The sequence below is a fragment of the Fistularia commersonii genome, chromosome 21 (assembly GCF_037954325.1).
Source record: "Fistularia commersonii isolate RoL2024-O1a breed Wild chromosome 21, RoL_Fcom_v1.0, whole genome shotgun sequence".
NCBI classification, from domain to species: Eukaryota; Metazoa; Chordata; class Actinopteri; order Syngnathiformes; family Fistulariidae; genus Fistularia; species Fistularia commersonii.
The window spans coordinates 3522818-3539890 of NC_141304.1; the positions used below are offsets into that span (position 1 = coordinate 3522818).

General features: G+C 48.0%; 2 protein-coding genes across 4 annotated transcripts; one reads left to right on the plus strand and one right to left on the minus strand.

The window, feature by feature from the left end:
* Positions 1-277: 277 nt before the first annotated feature.
* Positions 278-14227, minus strand: LOC147222091 (SPRY domain-containing protein 3-like). Of its 3 annotated transcripts, none has more exons than XM_086168663.1 (11): positions 14015-14227; positions 12579-12716; positions 12414-12489; positions 9292-9416; positions 5743-5875; positions 5469-5657; positions 4137-4286; positions 3053-3110; positions 2829-2948; positions 2630-2751; positions 278-2539 (listed from the first exon to the last, which is right to left on the minus strand). In XM_086168663.1, exons 2-11 carry the CDS (start codon positions 12695-12697, stop codon positions 2405-2407), a joined length of 1227 nt encoding a protein of 408 aa, XP_086024789.1. In that variant the 5' UTR covers positions 12698-12716; positions 14015-14227; the 3' UTR covers positions 278-2404. The 3 variants fall into 3 exon arrangements, with proteins under 3 accessions (XP_086024789.1, XP_086024788.1, XP_086024787.1); XM_086168662.1 differs by lacking the exon at positions 14015-14227 and adding an exon at positions 13219-13666; XM_086168661.1 differs by lacking the exon at positions 14015-14227 and adding an exon at positions 13281-13666 and having other exon boundaries at positions 279-2539.
* Positions 14228-14944: 717 nt separating this feature from the next.
* LOC147222092 (insulin-like growth factor-binding protein 6) lies at positions 14945-17065 on the plus strand. The gene is made up of 4 exons (XM_086168668.1): positions 14945-15407; positions 15939-15967; positions 16051-16170; positions 16315-17065. The coding sequence occupies exons 1-4, from the start codon at positions 15101-15103 to the stop codon at positions 16417-16419; spliced, it is 561 nt and encodes a 186-aa protein (XP_086024794.1). The 5' UTR covers positions 14945-15100; the 3' UTR covers positions 16420-17065.
* Positions 17066-17073: the final 8 nt, after the last annotated feature.

Sequence of the window (17073 nt, forward strand, 5' to 3'; positions counted from 1 at the left end):
AATTCATTTTTTTACACACACACACCGAAAAAGTTCCCATTTTCGAATGTATTTCAGAGGACATCCATTCAGGACAAGCAAACATATAATTGCTGACCCCCCAGCATGGATTGGCCATGCCACATTACGTGAAAATTAAATGATGTGAAATTAAAACACATATTGCTTTACTGTCTAATTGTTCACGGAACAGTATTTTCAAATAATCAAGGAAATTACTGTGTACTGGCACACATATTTGTGATCTAAAACAGGGATCTGAGAATTATGTAATAACAACCTGCCATGTGTTATGACTTTTTACAGGGTTGAAATATGTATTGCATTTGGATACTGAAGTGTAATTGTTGACCGGAATCAGAATGGATCTATTCACCAAGTAATTTTACAACTACAACTAATTTGCTTTGGTTTAACGGTGCTAAACAGACAAGTAACAGGGATTAAATGATTATTTTTATTGTGTAAAATAGCAGTAGCTACATCACTGTCAGCATTTCAGATTGGATGAAAATTCGGTTTAAGAGGCTGAGGTTTCTCATTTACCCCCAAGGTTTCTCGAAATCGTCATTAAGGCAATTGATCGTACACCTTAGTGGTGGATGTATGAATCACACCTTCATATTCACTGCTTCATTCATTCAATGTGGATGCATGTGTTACTTCAGCCCTTTTTTTTCCAGTGTTTGACCCGTTTTTCACCGCAGATGTTTGACCTGCCTGACAATCCAAAAAAACAGCTGACTATTGGATTCAATGTTAGGTTTTACAACCACAGAGTTAAAACGCTGGAAGAGGATACACTTCAGGAGACTTAAAAATCCAAGGCAAATTGTGACCCTGCTTCAACATGGACAGCTTCATGTACCGCAGTGAGGAAAATGAGTTGGTTCCTGCACCAACATCACGGCTGACAGCGTCTGATGGACGGATCGCAAAGAAGTATATGAGTACGCAACATACGCATCTTTCAGTAAATGCTCTACAAAGGTGCTGAAAGTACTTTCTTCATGTTCGGTCTGTGAAATACTCAATAGCTAGTAGACACTTCGTGACGGCATGAATGAATTATTAATTCCACCTTACAGTATCAGGGGGTGTCAATATGGTTGTGCAGTCAGACACACTGTAAGGTATATCTGGACACTGTATCTTCTCCTTATTGCTACTCCCTCCAGGGGCAGCCAAAGAAAATGAACCTCCATCTAACGTGGACCTGCACTCAGATGCACCCCAGGGGAAACCTGGACACTTTTAATTTTCCCTTAAGACTCGTCATCTGACTGACTTGTCATTAATGTTATATTGCATTTAGAAATATTTACAAAGTATGACACCATTAAAAACACATTTGCCTATGAAACATGAAAACATTTACAGTTGCTTATTTCGTTATTACTAGTTTATTCGTGTGTGAACGGGTGAATTTGGCACGAACTGTATATACTAAGTGTTTTGTACCCATCAATGTGAAAAAGGTCAAAGATAAACAGATTATAAATAACCAGGAACTCAAAAAGTGTAAAAACCAGAGAAGAGTCCTTTTTTCAATTCCCAGAAAACAAATGAAAAAAAGGAAATAAAATGCATTACAGGCAAAAAGGCAGCTTGTGTCCGATTAAACCAACCATCAAATTACAGAGGAAAAATAAATCTATCTGGATATTCAAAAATACCTGAGCAGCAAATCTTAGTTATGGCTGTACTGTCAACACAAAATTAATAAATTATCATAAATCTGAGCTACTATTAGTCACCAGTTATCCTCACTGGGAGGGGTCACAGCCTTGGGGTCTTCAACTAGGTCCCTCAAAGTCCATGTCCAGTGTGCTTCTTCCCTGCAGAGCTCCAGGTCCTCCAGAAGGTGCTTGGTATCTTTGGCTTGGTTTTAAAACGAGAAGCAGCGGCACTTTGGCCTCGGGTGTGATACCACGTGGGAGGGGGCAATATTATAAATGAAACAAAGTCGTCTCTGCAGTTGATCGAGTCTGTTTGTCCTCCGATGCGATTTTGTTCTTGCCGTACTTTTTCAGCGGGTATATCAAGTCTAAAAGAAACAGAAGCGAAGCCTTGAGATCCTTTCCATATGCATTTGGAGAAGACTACCCGATCCCCAGCGACAAACCCCCGGTGTGAAGGCATGTGTGGACAGTCTGTAAGGACAGCACTCCTCAGGGCCACCTGTCATCTTTGTACTTTTACATTCGTTAATGTAGATGCTTTTACAGAAAATAGTGTTTTACCCCCAAGACTCCCTGATGCCTCCTGCCTGTTATAAAGCACTTTTTTACATTTGAAACTCATGCAAACATGAGGTCAGCTTCGGAGCCGGAGGGTGTCAGAGATGAAGAGACTACATCTTCCAGATCCGGCTCTCTGGATTTGCGATTAGATTTCCCAAGGCTCAGCCGCTCAGAGGGTGCAGCTCCACCCTGACCTTCTCCCCAGTGCTCATCATGCCTATGGTGGGGTAAAGGCCTCCGACCGGCAGGACCACCTCCCTCCGGCCCACCACTTTCCCATTCCGGGTGAAGAATACCTGTTTGTCCACAAGAGGGCGGCACAGAGGTGAGAAGGGTTTGTCAGACCATCTTGAGAAGACCTCAGGAGTCTCCAGCAGAAAGCTCACCATGACCTTTGTTCCCTCCAGTTCTTCTCCTACATTCTCCTCATCTTCAATGCCTGCGTACAAGTCATTCTGAACCTCACCAGGTTTTGGAAACACCTCAAGGTCCCAGTCGTCTTCGCCATCTGGACGGATAGAGGTAGTGATTACAGGATAGACAGAGGACTCATTCAGGTTCCACTGTGAGTGCGGCGACTCTCACCTCTAGCGTCTAGGCTGTAGTTGCGTGGGAACATGATCCCACAGCCCATTATATCTCCTTCAAAGCAGCGTGGCCCGAAGGCGTCGCCGACCCCGCTGCCCTGGAACAGCTTCCCGTCGTCTGAGGATAGACACCCCAGCCATTTAGAGGACGACATTGCCATGTGATCAGCGGCGAGGGGGCTGGAACACACACGCTCTAGCGTTGTAAACTGACAGCCTCACCTGCATGGTAAGCAATGGACCCACGGCTCCAGCCTGGGTGTCTGTTCTTGGGATAGTCCTGGGAGACAGGAAATGATCGACAGGCTTGGGACTCAACAACAACAGGACGTCTTCAAATCTACGACATGATGAATGGATGGACGGATGACATCCCCCCCCCAGCTCTGATCCCCAGTGGGTGAGAATGGCAAAAGAAAAACCCAATGGGGTTAATGGGGCTTCTGCTGGCTCTGCGGGACCTGGATGGACAGACGCTGCTCTCTGACAGAGACCAGGGATCACCTGGGGTCACCAGAGGTCGTGGCCTGCGACGGAGCTCAGCGAGCAGAGCACAGGAAGCATGCAGGCGGTTAGGAAACATGGCTGACGTGAATAAAGGTGAAGAAACCAAAACAGACTAATGAAAAGCCATGAGAAATAAGTGGGAAGGTTACCAAGGCAACCAGAGCCTAGGATGTTCAGGCGGCCTGGGACAGAGCCTGAGGCGGTGAGCGAGTCCCGTGATATGCGACAGGTTGAGGCTGGAAGGAAAAGGAAAAACAAACAGGACCAGAGCAAAGTTCAAGACTTGGAGTGAGAAGACCTTCAGCTGGAGGTCACAGAAGGAGTGCTGATCTGCTAGGGGGGCCAGCTGCGGAACCCTTTCTTATTTTTGGCGTTCAATCACACATCCTGCAGCAGATTGATGTTGGAAAGACCGGTGGCTGTGATTGTAACTCCAGAGAGAACAATTCCTGGAAAACAATCAGCAGGGCCAGTCAGACGCCGTTTTGCACACTGTCCGGCCCGGTCGGTTTGGTTTCCATCTGATGGGACGAACACGGTGTTGGGTCACCATCTACAAACCTGCTCTCAGACCAGACAATTTTCACACCACCATGGCAACCCATGGTTAGATAACACCTTTCACCCGGTGGGAAGGACAAGAAGGAAGCAGCTGTTCTGGATGTCACTGTGACATCCTGCTTGAGTGACCAGATGAACACCAGCATGGGACTTGTGTCATATGAGTGTGACTGTGTGTATGTGTATGTGTGTGTGTGAGGTTACAGTAACCAGCACAGCGGCTCAGACAGATGGTTACCCTGCGCGCCAGCCCCAGGGCAATGTAGCACTTCTCTCCAGCGTCCATGATCTCCAGCTCGTAGTAGTGTGCGCGTGTGTCCAGAGGCCGCAGAGCCTGAGCCAGACCCACGTCCACGATGCTCTTCCCTTTTCCCACGTACTCCAGCAGCTGTGAGGGAAACACAGGTATTCAACACACATCGACACCAGCAACAAACACACACACACACAAACGCACGCGCGCCCGCACGCACACTTCGAAAAATATAAAACCATTCACCCTCTCATTCACATGTCTGGACAATTTAGGGTCTCCAATGCACTCCTGCAGGTTTTGAGACTGTCAGAAGAACCCAACACAGACATGGGGAGAACATGGAGACGCAAAACAGAAAGCCCCCCTTGTAGGAATCCAACCAGAGACCTTCTAGCTGTGAGGTGGAAGCACTAACCTCTGCTCCATTGTGTCTCCAACATCTTTACTTTGAAAAGAAGTGCTGACCAAACACTCCGCCTTTTCTATCAGCGTCTGAGACAGTGTTGTGAAGAGTCTCCAGAGGGACTCAAATCTCTATGAGCTCCTCAAACCTCTGCAAGTCTGGGTCTAAGCCATGGCTTCAGAACCCCTGTTTTCTTCGCCACAGAGAGAGGAGCCTCAGAGAGATCCGCTTCAAGACCTACCGTTGGAGCAAAGCCCTGCATCAAAAACAAACAACTCCGCCCGTGGAGTCCATTCCTCCCATGTCTCCCATCAGGGAGATACTCTAAATAGCTTAAAAGTCAAAAGCGGCCCGATTCCAGAGACACTGACGCAGCGTGGTGCTGAAACCTGTGCTGCGTTCAGGGTCACAGCAAGGGCCTCAAGGTGACTCACAGTCTTCTGTTGTGACCTGCTGGTGGAGAGACGGGTGGTTTCAATCGAAACACAACAACCTGGCAGTCATTAGCGGATTCCAGAGCCGTCATTGGAATCCCCCGCAGACTGCGGTCCAGGGATTCCAAGCAGGAGCACCTCGGCACGTCAGGCCTCCTGGTGACATGCAGGTTATTCACCTCCGGGGCAATCCGGTCCTCCCACCTTCTTGTTTTTGTCTCACGTTGTGCGAACATCAGTGTGAGTCAAGCACAGACACGGCGCCCTGTCGGGTCACGGGTGTGTTTGTGTGTGTGTGTTTGAAGGAGGAGACCGTTTGTTGTTCATCAGTCATCAACAGATGGGTTTTGCTCTCAAACGTCTAGTGATCTGATGCAGATCCACTGATCCACCTCATCCTTAGATGTTTGTGAGGGCGTGCATGTGCGTGGACACTGGGTGTGTGTGGATATGGGTGTGTATGGTTCACTGACTCACCATGCCCGTCACCTTGATGTCGTGGAGGCGGCCCCAGTCGTCCTCATGGCTGTCCACGATCATCTGGCCGTCATCCTCCTCAACACCCCAATCGGCGTGCAGGTTCAGCAGAACCTCCTCCCCGAGCGAGTGCATCCCCACAGCTGGGTGGAGGCCCTCGTGGGATGCAGGGACGTCCACACTGCCCACCTGGGAGACATGTGCTCGTCTGGGTCGAATGGGAACGACTGAACAAACAGATGCTTCCAAAGTGGAGTGGGAAAGCAGCGTGTACCTCCTTGCCATTCTTGGTGAAGAAGACGCTTAGCTGTCCGTCCTCGCCGTCCATGGAAATCCCACAGCCAATTCGGTCACCGCGGCTGCACTTGGGACCGAACTGCTGTCCTACGGTGTTTCCGTTGTAAAGTCTGCGAGACAAAACCACAGCTGGTGAGCTGCTCCAGCTCTGGGATCAGACCCCAGCTGACGGGGTCTGATCCCGGGGTCTGCCCACTCCACAATCGAGATGTGAGTGGGCAGTAAACGCACCGTGAGCACTTCCACGTTCATTCTGACTTAAATTAACTTAATGCTGACATTTACTCTGCTAGTCATGACCCTTTAGGAACATGAGACACCTGAGGATGCCTGCATGCTCCTGCTTCCCTGAGGTAATGAAGAAGATGTGAATGCACAGGAGTGGCTGTAACAGCCACATTACTTCTCGTGTTTGAACTGAAGCTGGTTGTGATTCATGAGAACGGAGTAGCCGATTCATAAGGCCTCTTCATTTCCTCTCCACAATGCAGGCCAGAGTCACACCAAGAAGTCTATGGTGGAGTGAGAGCTTCTTCAGGGTAAATGATGGGATGTGATTATGTATCTTCCACTTCACCTTTTGGCTTTTCCCTTCAGGGGTCGCCACAGTGAATAAACCTACTCTATCTAATCCTATTCTCTGTATCCTCCTCTCACACCAACTACGTTCATATTCCTCTCTCACTATTGTCCATAAATCTTCTCCTTGGTCTTCCTCGAGACCTCCTGCCTGGCAGCTCCAATTCCAGCATCCGTCTACCAATATATTCACTATCCCTCCTCTGTACATGACCAAACCATCTCAGTCTGGCTTCTCTGATCTTCTCTCCAAAACATCTAACATGTACTGTTCCTCTGATAGACTCATTCCTGATCCTATCCATCCTGGTCACTCCCAAAGAGAACCTTAACATCTTCATCTCTGCAACCTCTAGCTCCGCCTCCTGTCTTTTCGTCATTGGAACTGTTTCTAGCCCAAACAGCATCGCTAGCAACACTGTCTTGTAAACCTTTCCTTTCATTCTGGCTGATTGTCTTCTATCACATAGTACACCTGACACTATTCTCCACCCATTCCAACCTGCTTGAACCTGTCTCTTCACATCTTTTCCACACTCTCTGCTGCTCTTGACTCTTGACCCCAAGTGCATGAAAGCTTCACCGTTCCACCCAGGTTCTTCTCATTCACACACATATACTCTGTCTTGCTGCTTGCTAACCTTCATTTCTCTCCTTTCCAGTGCATGCTTCCACATCTCTAGAATTTTCTCAACCTATTCTCTGCGCTCACAGATCACAATGTCATCTGCAAACATCATGGTCCATGGAGATTCCTGTCTCACCTCATCTGTCAGCCGGTCCATCACCACTGCAAACAGGAACGGGCTCAGAACTGATCCCTGATGGAGTCCCACCTCCACCTTGAACTTCTCTGTTACACCTACAGCACACCTCACCACTGTCTCACAGCAAGCATACATGTCCTGCACCAGTGTATCACACTTCTGTTCCACTCCAGATTTCCTCATACAATACCAAAGTTCCTCTCTTGGCACCCTGTCAGATGCCTTTTCTAGGTCTACAAAAACACAATGCAGCTCCCTCGGGCCTTCTCTGTATTAGCATTCTCAAAGCAAATGCTGCATCTGTGGTACTCTTTCAAGGCATGAAGACCTACTGCTGTTCACAAATGCTCACTTCTGCTCTTAGTCTAGTTTCACCTACTCTTTACCATAACTTCATTGTATGGCTCAAAAACTGTGTACCTCAATAGTTGCCACAATTCTGCACATCCCTCTTATTCTTAAAAATGGGCACCATCACACTTAGTCTCCATTCTTCAGGCATCTTCTCACTCTAGTCAGAAACTCTACTGCTCCCTCTCCTAGACATTTCCACACCTCCACAGGTATATCATCAGGACCAACTGCCTTTCAACTGTTCATCCTCTTCAATGCCTTCCTCACTTCACTTTTACTTATCTCTGCTGGTCCATAATTGTCACCTCTTCTACCCTTGCCTCTCTTTCATTTTCCTCATTCATCAGTTCTTCAAAGTACTTTTTCCATCTCCCCATCACTCTTCTAGCATCTGTCAATACATTTCTCTATCCTTAATCACATGTTGTACATCCTCTCCATCTTTAGCTGTTTTATCAATTTTTATAGATCATTCTCTCCCTCCTTACAGTCCAACCGAGAATACAAGTCATCGTACGCCCTTTGTTTTGCCTCTATCTTTACCTTATGCTGTATCTCCCTGTCCTCCAGTCTGTTCTCTTCAGTCCTCTCAGAGTCCCAATTTTTCTTTGCTAACTGCTTTCTCTGTATATACTCCTGCACTTCCTAATTCCACCACCAAGTGTCCATATCTACTTTCCCTCCAGATGACACACCAAGTACTCTTCTACTTGTCTCCCTGATAACACTAGCTGTTGTTGTCCAATCATCTCGAAGCTCACCCTGACCACCCAGAGCCCTTCTCAACTCCTCCCTGAAAACCATACACTACTCCTCCCTTTTCAGCTTCCACCACTTTGTCCTCTGCTCTACCTTTGTCCACTTGATCTTCCTTGTCACCAGTCATCCTACAAACCACCATCCAATGCTTTCTGGCGATACTCTCACCTACAACTACTTTGCATATCTCTTTCACATTACCTCGTCTATAAAAGATGTAGTCTACTTGCATAATCCTACAAGATACCTTATGTTCCTGTCTTTTCTGGAAAAAAGAGGTCACTACAGCTATTTCCATCCTTGTTGCAAATTCTATCACCATCTGTCCCTCTGCGTTCCTATCATGTATACCAAATCTGCTCATCAGTTCTTCATCCCCTCTATTACCTGCACCAATGTGCCCATTGAAGTCTGCACCAATTACCACTCTATCATCTCTGGAGATATTCTGCATCACTTTATCTAACTCATTCCAGAACTACTACTCCTCCTCAAACTTCCCACCTGTGGGACCTAGCCACTATCAACATTGAGCATCACACCTTCAGTTTCAGACTCATAAGTCTATCTGACATTCTTTTCACCTCCAGAACATTCCAAACAAACTCCTCCTTCAAGATAAATCCTACTCCATTTCTCTCTCTGTCAGTGCCATGACAGTACAACTTGAAGCCTGCTCCTAAGCTTCTAGCCTTATTACCTTTCCACCAGGTCTCCTGGACACACAGTATATCTACCTGACTTCTTGGCATCATGTCGACCGCCTCCCTACCGTTTCCTGTCATAATTCCGATATTCAATGTCCCTACTCTCAGACCCAGACCCTTGTCTTTCTTCTTCTCTCTCTGCTTCTGAACATGCCTTCCTCCTCTCCTTCTTTGACCTACAGTAGCCCAGTTTCCAAAGGCACCCTGTAGGTCATCGGTACCGATGGCAGTCGTAGTTAACCCGAGCACTATGAGTACGGCATTTTTAAATAACACGCCTACATGAAACCAAGCACTGCTGCTGCCCTGGGGTCACAGCCGTTACAAATGCTCAGGTCGGAGACAACCACAGCCACATACTTGCCGTCATCTGCGTGGAAGGCCACTGAGTGGGGGAGCCAGCCCGGCTGGTGGTCCAGTTTGTAGAAGTGAGGTGCTAAACCCACAGCTATCATCCCTCTCACTCCAGTATCCAAGATGGTCACCTGCAGGTCACATCAACAAGAGATGGTCGTCAGCAGTGTTTTTTGTCATTGTGACATTAAAAGTCAGATCGAGCCATGAGAACCTGTACTTCTGCTGCTACTCTTCTACCGTCTGCTGGCATGGAAGACCGGCTTCCAATGCCGGCCTCAATGGCAAGCAAAGGCACATCTTTCGGATTCAGTTTTCATGGTACTGAGAGTGTCTGCAGATGTGCGTGTGTGTGTCAGACACTCGCAGCCGCTGACTGTTCTGACCCTGCGAGCAGGAATGCTAACCTAAGAGGGGTTTCATTGCGCAGTGGGAGGCTGAGCTCCCAAACTCCCACAGCTTGGTTCTCAAAGGCCAAGCACGAAGATGTCATATTAAATTAATTTGAGGTAAATTCACATATTTTATGCATATTTAAGTTGACTCGTGACATGGACGGCCTGGATCGTTCTCTGGTGTCCTTCCTCCCCTCGCAGCCCGACCCTGTGGAGGAAGACCATTCATGCAGGGACTTGCAGCCATGGCTGCCTGCTCAAAGCCAGATGGCTCCGTTTAATCTGTGGTCGCTTTTCCCCGGAAAGTGAATGCGAGTGTTTGCTTTGATACAACAGGAAACAGAGATTAACCCTTGCCTAACATCCCAGATGTGAAGAGCCGCCACCCGCTGAACTGTGGTGCACTGGCTCCTCCTAAATGTTGTTTCTTCTTATAAATATGGGACCTCACTGCATGAATTATTACCCACCATTAGCTCTAATGCTGATACCGTTTGTACCTTTTTACGTCACGTGACCTCAGCATGCACCTTGGATGAGATCTTCTGGATCATCAGCGGGGGGGGGGGGGGGGGGGGGGGGGGGGGGGGTCTGAGGTCCTTCTTTCCCAGAGGACATTCAGTCACATGGAGAAAGTTCTGTCCAACCCCCCTGGGTGTTCCTCAGGGCTGACATCTGGTGAAGGCATTGCTGTGTGATTCACACCGGTCTCAGCCCCGCCCCCTTCCCCATTCTCTAACTTTTAACGTTGTTTCCTGTGTGGCACCTGTGTGCACTTTATCCCTCTCCTTGCTGTATCCATGAGGGTCAGGTGGCAGAGGTGAAGAGCTGGTCAGCCGCTATTGTTATCGCAACTGAATGCTGACCGTCTGACTCCCTCCCTGGGGGAGCCCGGCCTGGGCCAGTATGCTCAGAGCGCTGCTGCCACGTCCATGGGAAGGAGTGGGGGGCTGGAGTTCTTTCTCACGACCTCAGTGCTGGAGAGGAAGAACCAATCCCCTTCTACAACCAGTTCCAACATTAGAGGACAAAACTTTCTGTCTTCTGTCAGTTATCAACCAAACACAGCCGTCAGTTTTCGTCCTCCTATATCCACTAGGAGAAGGAGGCTTCCTCACTCCTGGAGTGCAATTCTTCGGGGTGTGTGCGCGCGCGTGTGTGTGTGTGTGTGTGTGTGTGTGTGTGTGTGTGTGTGTGTGTGTGTGTCACAGGGGTGAAACACATGTAAGTACAGAGGTTGAGATGCTTGGTTACTTTGTCAGTAAGTGCGGATGCGGGCAAGTCTGAGCAGAGGTTGCTAATCACCGTCCTGATGTTGTACGTGCACGAAAGACGGGCGAGATAAACAAAACAGACGCGTTTATTTTCCAATGCTGTCCCCCCAGCAACCAATTTGTCCGCTGAGATTAAAAAGAAGAAAAAAAAAAAAAGACAGACTGAAGCCTGTCGTCTGTCAGGTGGCTGCAGACGGGTCTGGACCTGTTCAGCTCAATAATCATTAGATGGGCTGGAAGACGCAGCCTTGACAGGAGGAACAACTCGGGAAGAGAAATACTTATGGCAAACAAACAAAAAGCTGCAACACAACTGTGTTCAGCCACATCAGCCCCCACATCAAGGCAACAAGGAGCACTTCGAGGTCCAGTGAAGGAACTTCCAGCTACTGATACAGGGTGATGTAAATAAAAGTGTGTCACAGTCCAAATAAAAACCTCATCACTATAGACTATAAGTCTGTGTAGAATTGCCGGACCCCCACAGGGTTGGGCTGTGAGGGGACTATAAGTTGTTTCTTTTTGCACACGCTGTGAACACTGCAGCTTAAACAATGATGCAGCTAATTTATGGATTTTTTTCCGTAAAATTCTGAGGCCGTTCAATTCTGACACTGAAGAAGACAACATTAATGGTTTTAGTGCGCAGGAGGAAGATGAAGATACTGATCAGCTAGAGTATGACAAAGCAGGGATACAAAATGGATGGATGGACTTTTCCTTGTGTTATTTAATATTGATTCTTTTCATCAGCCTTGTTCCAGACACTTTTCAGAAAAAAGTATTTCCAGAACATATTTGTGGATATTATAAGTATGTATATTAAAAGTTAAAAAAAAAAATATCTGTGTAACATCTTTCTATGTGAATGTCTCATGTTACAATGTAGACACATGTATTTATTTAGTTATTTTTAGCTGGTGTGGCTTGTATTTAGGTGTACTCAATAGTCCGAAAAATTACAGTATACACATACACACACACACATTTATATATGTATATATATACACACACATTGATATACATGTAATCACTGATATAATTGATTAAATACATTATTTAAAAAATCAGGTTTCAAGGTTTTGAATCCTTGCCCACTAGTTATCTGTTGAATTTTTTTCCACTTTTTCTGCAAATTTAACACCGATTTTAAGAATTTTTTTATTCTTTGCCTCTTATCCTACACACAGGGTGGTGGCTATCCCTTCTGTGATTGAAGGAGAGGGTTCAACCCCGATTTGATCACGGGGCCACAGAGACATAAAACCATTCACTTGATCACCCACATGTCCTATAGAGACAATACAACCATTCGTCCTCTCATTCACACGTCTGAACAATGCAGGGTCTAAACTGAACCTCCTCATGTTTTTGGACTGTGGGAGGAACCTTGAGAACCCGAGAAACCCCCCCCCCTGACCTCACTCCGTGAAGCAGACCTTTGTGAGCGGGCACTTACCTCAAAGTAACGATTCTTCCTCGACAGCGGCCTGGCGGCCACGAAACAGCCAACCTCATCGGAGTTCCCGTTGTACCTTAAGAATCCAAAGCAGAGGAGACGGATCCGCAGAATGTCATGATGGACGGATGGAGACAAGAACACAATATCTGGTCTTCTGACTACCTGATGACGTCCCCATCCCGCAGCATACATTTCAGCCGTTCCCGGGAGCGCACTGCCCGCACTTCACGGATCCTTCGCCTCCAGTTAAGGAAACGATAGTGGAGGTTGATGTCGTCCATGTTGGAAGATCATTACAGTCTACAGAAGAGGGGTGGGGTGGGGGGGGTGTTTACAGCCAGTTAACAGCTGTGGAGAACAATGACCTCAAGAACTGGATTTAGTATGAATTTCATCAGGCTTCTTCATGATCACATTATCAGGTAATTACAGGTTTAGCTGAATTAATTAGTTGACAATTTATATATATTCTGGATCGTCTGCCAGCATTTTGAGTTCTTTATGTGTCCTGGAGGTGCTTGACATTTGTAGGCGAGTCGAGCGGGGATATATTTATTTTTAACAGGTAGGAAAGTCACCTTGGAGATGGTTTGTTTTAAAGTCCATCTCCTTAAAGGTATAAGGTATGAGATATAATTTAAATGCCTCTGAGAATGACATAAAAAAAAAGCAATATCAAGACAAACATAGAGAACCTGCAGGTTGGGAGCAGGAAGAGTAAGAGGCGGAACCGGAACCGGAACGGAACGCCTGGTGACAGACGGAAAGGATCCTAATTTTCCTCATCATCATAATCACGCACCTTCACCGGCGGATTACGCAATCGATGCGGGGGCGGGGAGGGGGGGGACTCTGGGATTGCACCTTTTCTGTCTGGCTCTTCCGGGCCCCTTCACGGTCACACCTCTGCGTCGGGAAATGCGCCCTCCGGATGTTCACCTCCTCGGGGACTGAACTCACGAACCAGATCTGGGGATCTCGGTTCACGGGGTCCGCAAAGTGACCGGCAGTTCGTCGGGCAAAAGCCGGACGAGAGTTTCGTTCGGTGCGTGGACGCGGTGGAACACACCCGACACCGTTGCTTCCGCCGCTTCAGTGATTTACGAGCTGCAGCAAACGCTTCACCGTGTCCCCCGAACCGCTGGCGAGCTCCGGGTCGCCGCCGTATCGCGATAGAATCGCCGTGTGTCCCCGAGCCGTTTCCTTAATGTTGCGACAAGTTGCGACTCGAAGTTCGCTCGTCGGCGGCTTCCCGGTCTGGAGGGGGTGGGGGGTTGGGGGGGCGGAGCTGCGGTCACATGACCTGCGGGCGGAAGTCCCGCCCACGGCCCGGAAATGAGGCGTTCGCGTGTTCTGGAGAGAAATCCCATAAGTGCAGTTCATGACGTGTTTTTGCGTTGGAGCGCTCTGCTGAAGCTCTGCAGACGCTGTTTGCCCCCCCCCCACACACGCACGCGCCTACACCCACAAAATAGTGTATTGGTGCACTTTGAAACACAAAATAGTGGATTGGTTTGGAAAGAGAGGCATTCATTGCACCCCTTGACCTACCTTTACTTCTGTTTCTTACAACAGAAAATAAAAATGAATCCTTATACCTGTATGTGTTTCCTGGACTCATTGTCACTTCAAGTATCCGCTCTCCTGTCCCACACTATGGTGAGGCCGTCATGATGTTTCTCCTGGATGAACACTGGATTCTTCAGACCTTCTGTGCCAATCTGTCGGTGACTCACACACACAGGAATCTGCAGGGTGGAACTTTGCAACTGGTGGCTATTAATGTGTTAGTCATCCAACCTTAAGTGGCACTCCTTCAGCACCGCCACCATTTCCTCCAAATCTTTCTCCTGCAATTATAGCCGACAGATTAATTTTTTTTTGAAGAAGTGACAATACATCATATACAAGTGGAGGCTTGGATGAATGTAGTAAATAAGTCCTGCATTTATTTCTCTTTGTTTGTATTATTCCAAGAAGCTGCGTGTAATCCCCCCACCTCCTAGGCATATTTATCCAAACCTATTGTCTACTACATTTCAGATTATTGTTAAAGTCCAGTATTCCCGAATCCCTGTAGTCCGCGGAAATTACAACGGGCACCGCCATGAACTCATCACCTGCGCTCACACCATTACCTCTTACCTCATCGGATTTGAGTAAATTTCCACTCCGCCCTCGCTGGTGGTGGTGGGGCAAATGTCCCAACATGGCTGTTGATTTATCGCTCCATTTTAATGATTTCCGCCGATTGTTCTGGTCTCAGCGGCTCATGGTTGCACAACACCTGGAGAAACATTGCCATCATTCCCTTTTTCATGATTTGTTGAAAAGCTGGAGAGGCTGGAACAATATCTGTTATAATTGGTGCTTTATGGCAGAAAACATTACTATCCTTCAAGATGACCCACGATAGTGTGTGTCTGTGTGTGTCACCAATGAGGACAAACGGGGTGTGCTCAGCTGTGTGGAAATGATAACTAAGTATCGTTCTCCATCACGTGGCCTCCCATACCTTTCCCCCGCTGTTTAAAAGCCACAGCCAGCAGCGTCTGTCAGCCTCATTAGCGCTGTTCCTCTGCCCGAGCGAATCCCTGTGTCCTCCGACAGACCGCTGCAGGAAATAGAAGAGGTTGACACCGCAGACGAGCCAAGATCTGTTTGATTTGGGGACAGCTTCCAAGATGTTTGTGGGTGTGATCGTCCTGCTGCTGCTTGTCCTGCAGTCGGTGCTGTCCGACCCCAGGCAGCCGTCCAGAGGATGCTCCTCATGCAAGGTGAAGCCCACACAAAGTCTGCTGTTGGAGACTTCCAATGTGACGGCGCTAGCCGCCGGGGAGCCCTGCGGGGTCTACACTCTGAGCTGCGCCCGTGGTCTACGCTGCGCGCCTCTGGAGGACGACCCCAAGCCCCTCCGCACCCTGCTGGAGGGCCGTGGCGTCTGCAGCAACGGCACCAACATCAGCTCCACTGAGCAGATCCAGACAGGAGGTGAGGTTCCTGCCCCGTGCTGGGAAGAGGAGTCTGGAGACATTCCTCCCTCCACCAAGGTCTTCATCTCTCTCCTCTCCTTTCCCCTGACGGGTCACATCCTGTTTTCCCTTCTCTCTTTTCACGGAACACGGCAGGAGACATAGATATGAACTTGACTTGACTTGTATCTGCCAGGTGTGTTTGGCAGGGAGGCGAACGGTACCTGCCTCCCGGGTGGAAACGAAAGGTTCTTGTTTCAGGAGACAGCAGGGGATCTCAGATGTTCGGTCAAATATGGGAACATGTTGGCTTTGGTTCTGCACGGAGAAACATGATAAAGTTGAATACTTAAGTCAAGCTGCATTGTGTCGCAGGGTGATAATGATGTGGCCACGGAAAAGAAGGGATAGATGGATGGAGGGAAAGAAGGGTAGATGGATGAATTGGCACAACAAAACCAGTCCTAACTTGTTGTTGTTTTCCATGATATGAGATTTAAAGAATAATAAAAAATATCGTCTATGTGCTTTTGTGGTCTCCTGTCTCCAGATGCAGCCCCAACCGAGAATCCAGACGAGGTAAAGAACAATATTCCTCACAGTGAGTCACTTATGGGAGAGGAGGGGAGGATCTGGATGTTCACAAACCTCTTCTCTTGCAGGCGCCATGTCGAAAACTTCTCACGACACTTATCAGAGGCCTGGACGCCCATTTGTTCCAGTCCGGTCAGGACATTTACATGCCCAACTGTGACCAGCGTGGCTTCTTCAGGAGGAAACAGGTGAGGGTGTGTTTTGGAGGACGAAAGATGACAGAGCTCTGACCCACAGCTCCCCACCCTCCACCCTCCACCCCTTACCCCCGTGGGGGGGTTGCATTTCTGACCCCAGCCTCCATCCTGTTTTTGTTTTGTTTCTTGGCGCAGTGCTGGTCGTCCCGGGGAAAGAAGCGTGGGCGGTGCTGGTGCGTGGACGAGAACGGCATGCCGGCTGTGTCACGTCCCAAACAGAAGCAAGGTTCTGGTTGCTGAGGATCTGAGCATCAACCGAATTCTGCAGAAGCATGAGGTGGAGATGAGGGTCCCCAACTTTGAGCAGGGGGGCCTCCGACTGTCAACCACCCACAGCGGCTCAGCTGTAACTTTGCCCCTTGCGTCACCTGCTGATCAATTCATGACACTACAGCTATCAGAAATGCGTTTAAGGGCATCCTGTCAAATCAGCTCCTCAGTGAACCGGGTGAGCCCGTTGAGACAAAACCTACTTCCTGTATGACTCTGAGCGGTTCTTCTCTGAGCAGCCTGTTGTGCTTCTCCACTCGAAGGTGGTCAGTGTTCCAGGAGCCTGGTTGTCTGTAAATTTTCTGTCACATTATTTATGATTCTCTGAGAATTACATTATTTATAATGTTTTTGATTATTGTTCTTATTTTTCTAAAGGCCTGTGTTAGTGCTCTCCCCTGAGCAGCTTTAAGAACATTCATGGAAAAGCAGCTGATCAACACTCACCGGAGAACCTCTAGAAGCTTTGGAAAGGGATGCCATTTGTCACTATTTATGAACATTTCAGGTCGAATGTGTTCTAAATACTCCTTGTGTTAAGGGTCGGTGGAAAAGAAAATGCAGCAGATGATACACAATAAAGTTATTTATCACACTGGGTGAGATTTTCCTCCGTCTGATTGA

What these genes read in the sequence shown, in the direction of transcription:
- LOC147222091 (XM_086168663.1), bottom strand. Translation starts at nt 12,697, where the DNA reads ATGGACGACATCAACCTCCACTATCGTTTCCTTAACTGGAGGCGAAGG. An exon ending in GGAAGAATCGTTACTTTGAG is followed by an intron (nt 9,417 to 12,413) that starts GTAAGTGCCCGC and finishes TGTGACCTGCAG; the next exon opens with GTGACCATCTTGGATACTGG. An exon ending in ACATCAAGGTGACGGGCATG is followed by an intron (nt 4,287 to 5,468) that starts GTGAGTCAGTGA and finishes TTTCCCTCACAG; the next exon opens with CTGCTGGAGTACGTGGGAAA.
- LOC147222092 (XM_086168668.1), top strand. Translation starts at nt 15,101, where the DNA reads ATGTTTGTGGGTGTGATCGTCCTGCTGCTGCTTGTCCTGCAGTCGGTG. An exon ending in CAACCGAGAATCCAGACGAG is followed by an intron (nt 15,968 to 16,050) that starts GTAAAGAACAAT and finishes CTTCTCTTGCAG; the next exon opens with GCGCCATGTCGAAAACTTCT. An exon ending in GCTTCTTCAGGAGGAAACAG is followed by an intron (nt 16,171 to 16,314) that starts GTGAGGGTGTGT and finishes TTCTTGGCGCAG; the next exon opens with TGCTGGTCGTCCCGGGGAAA.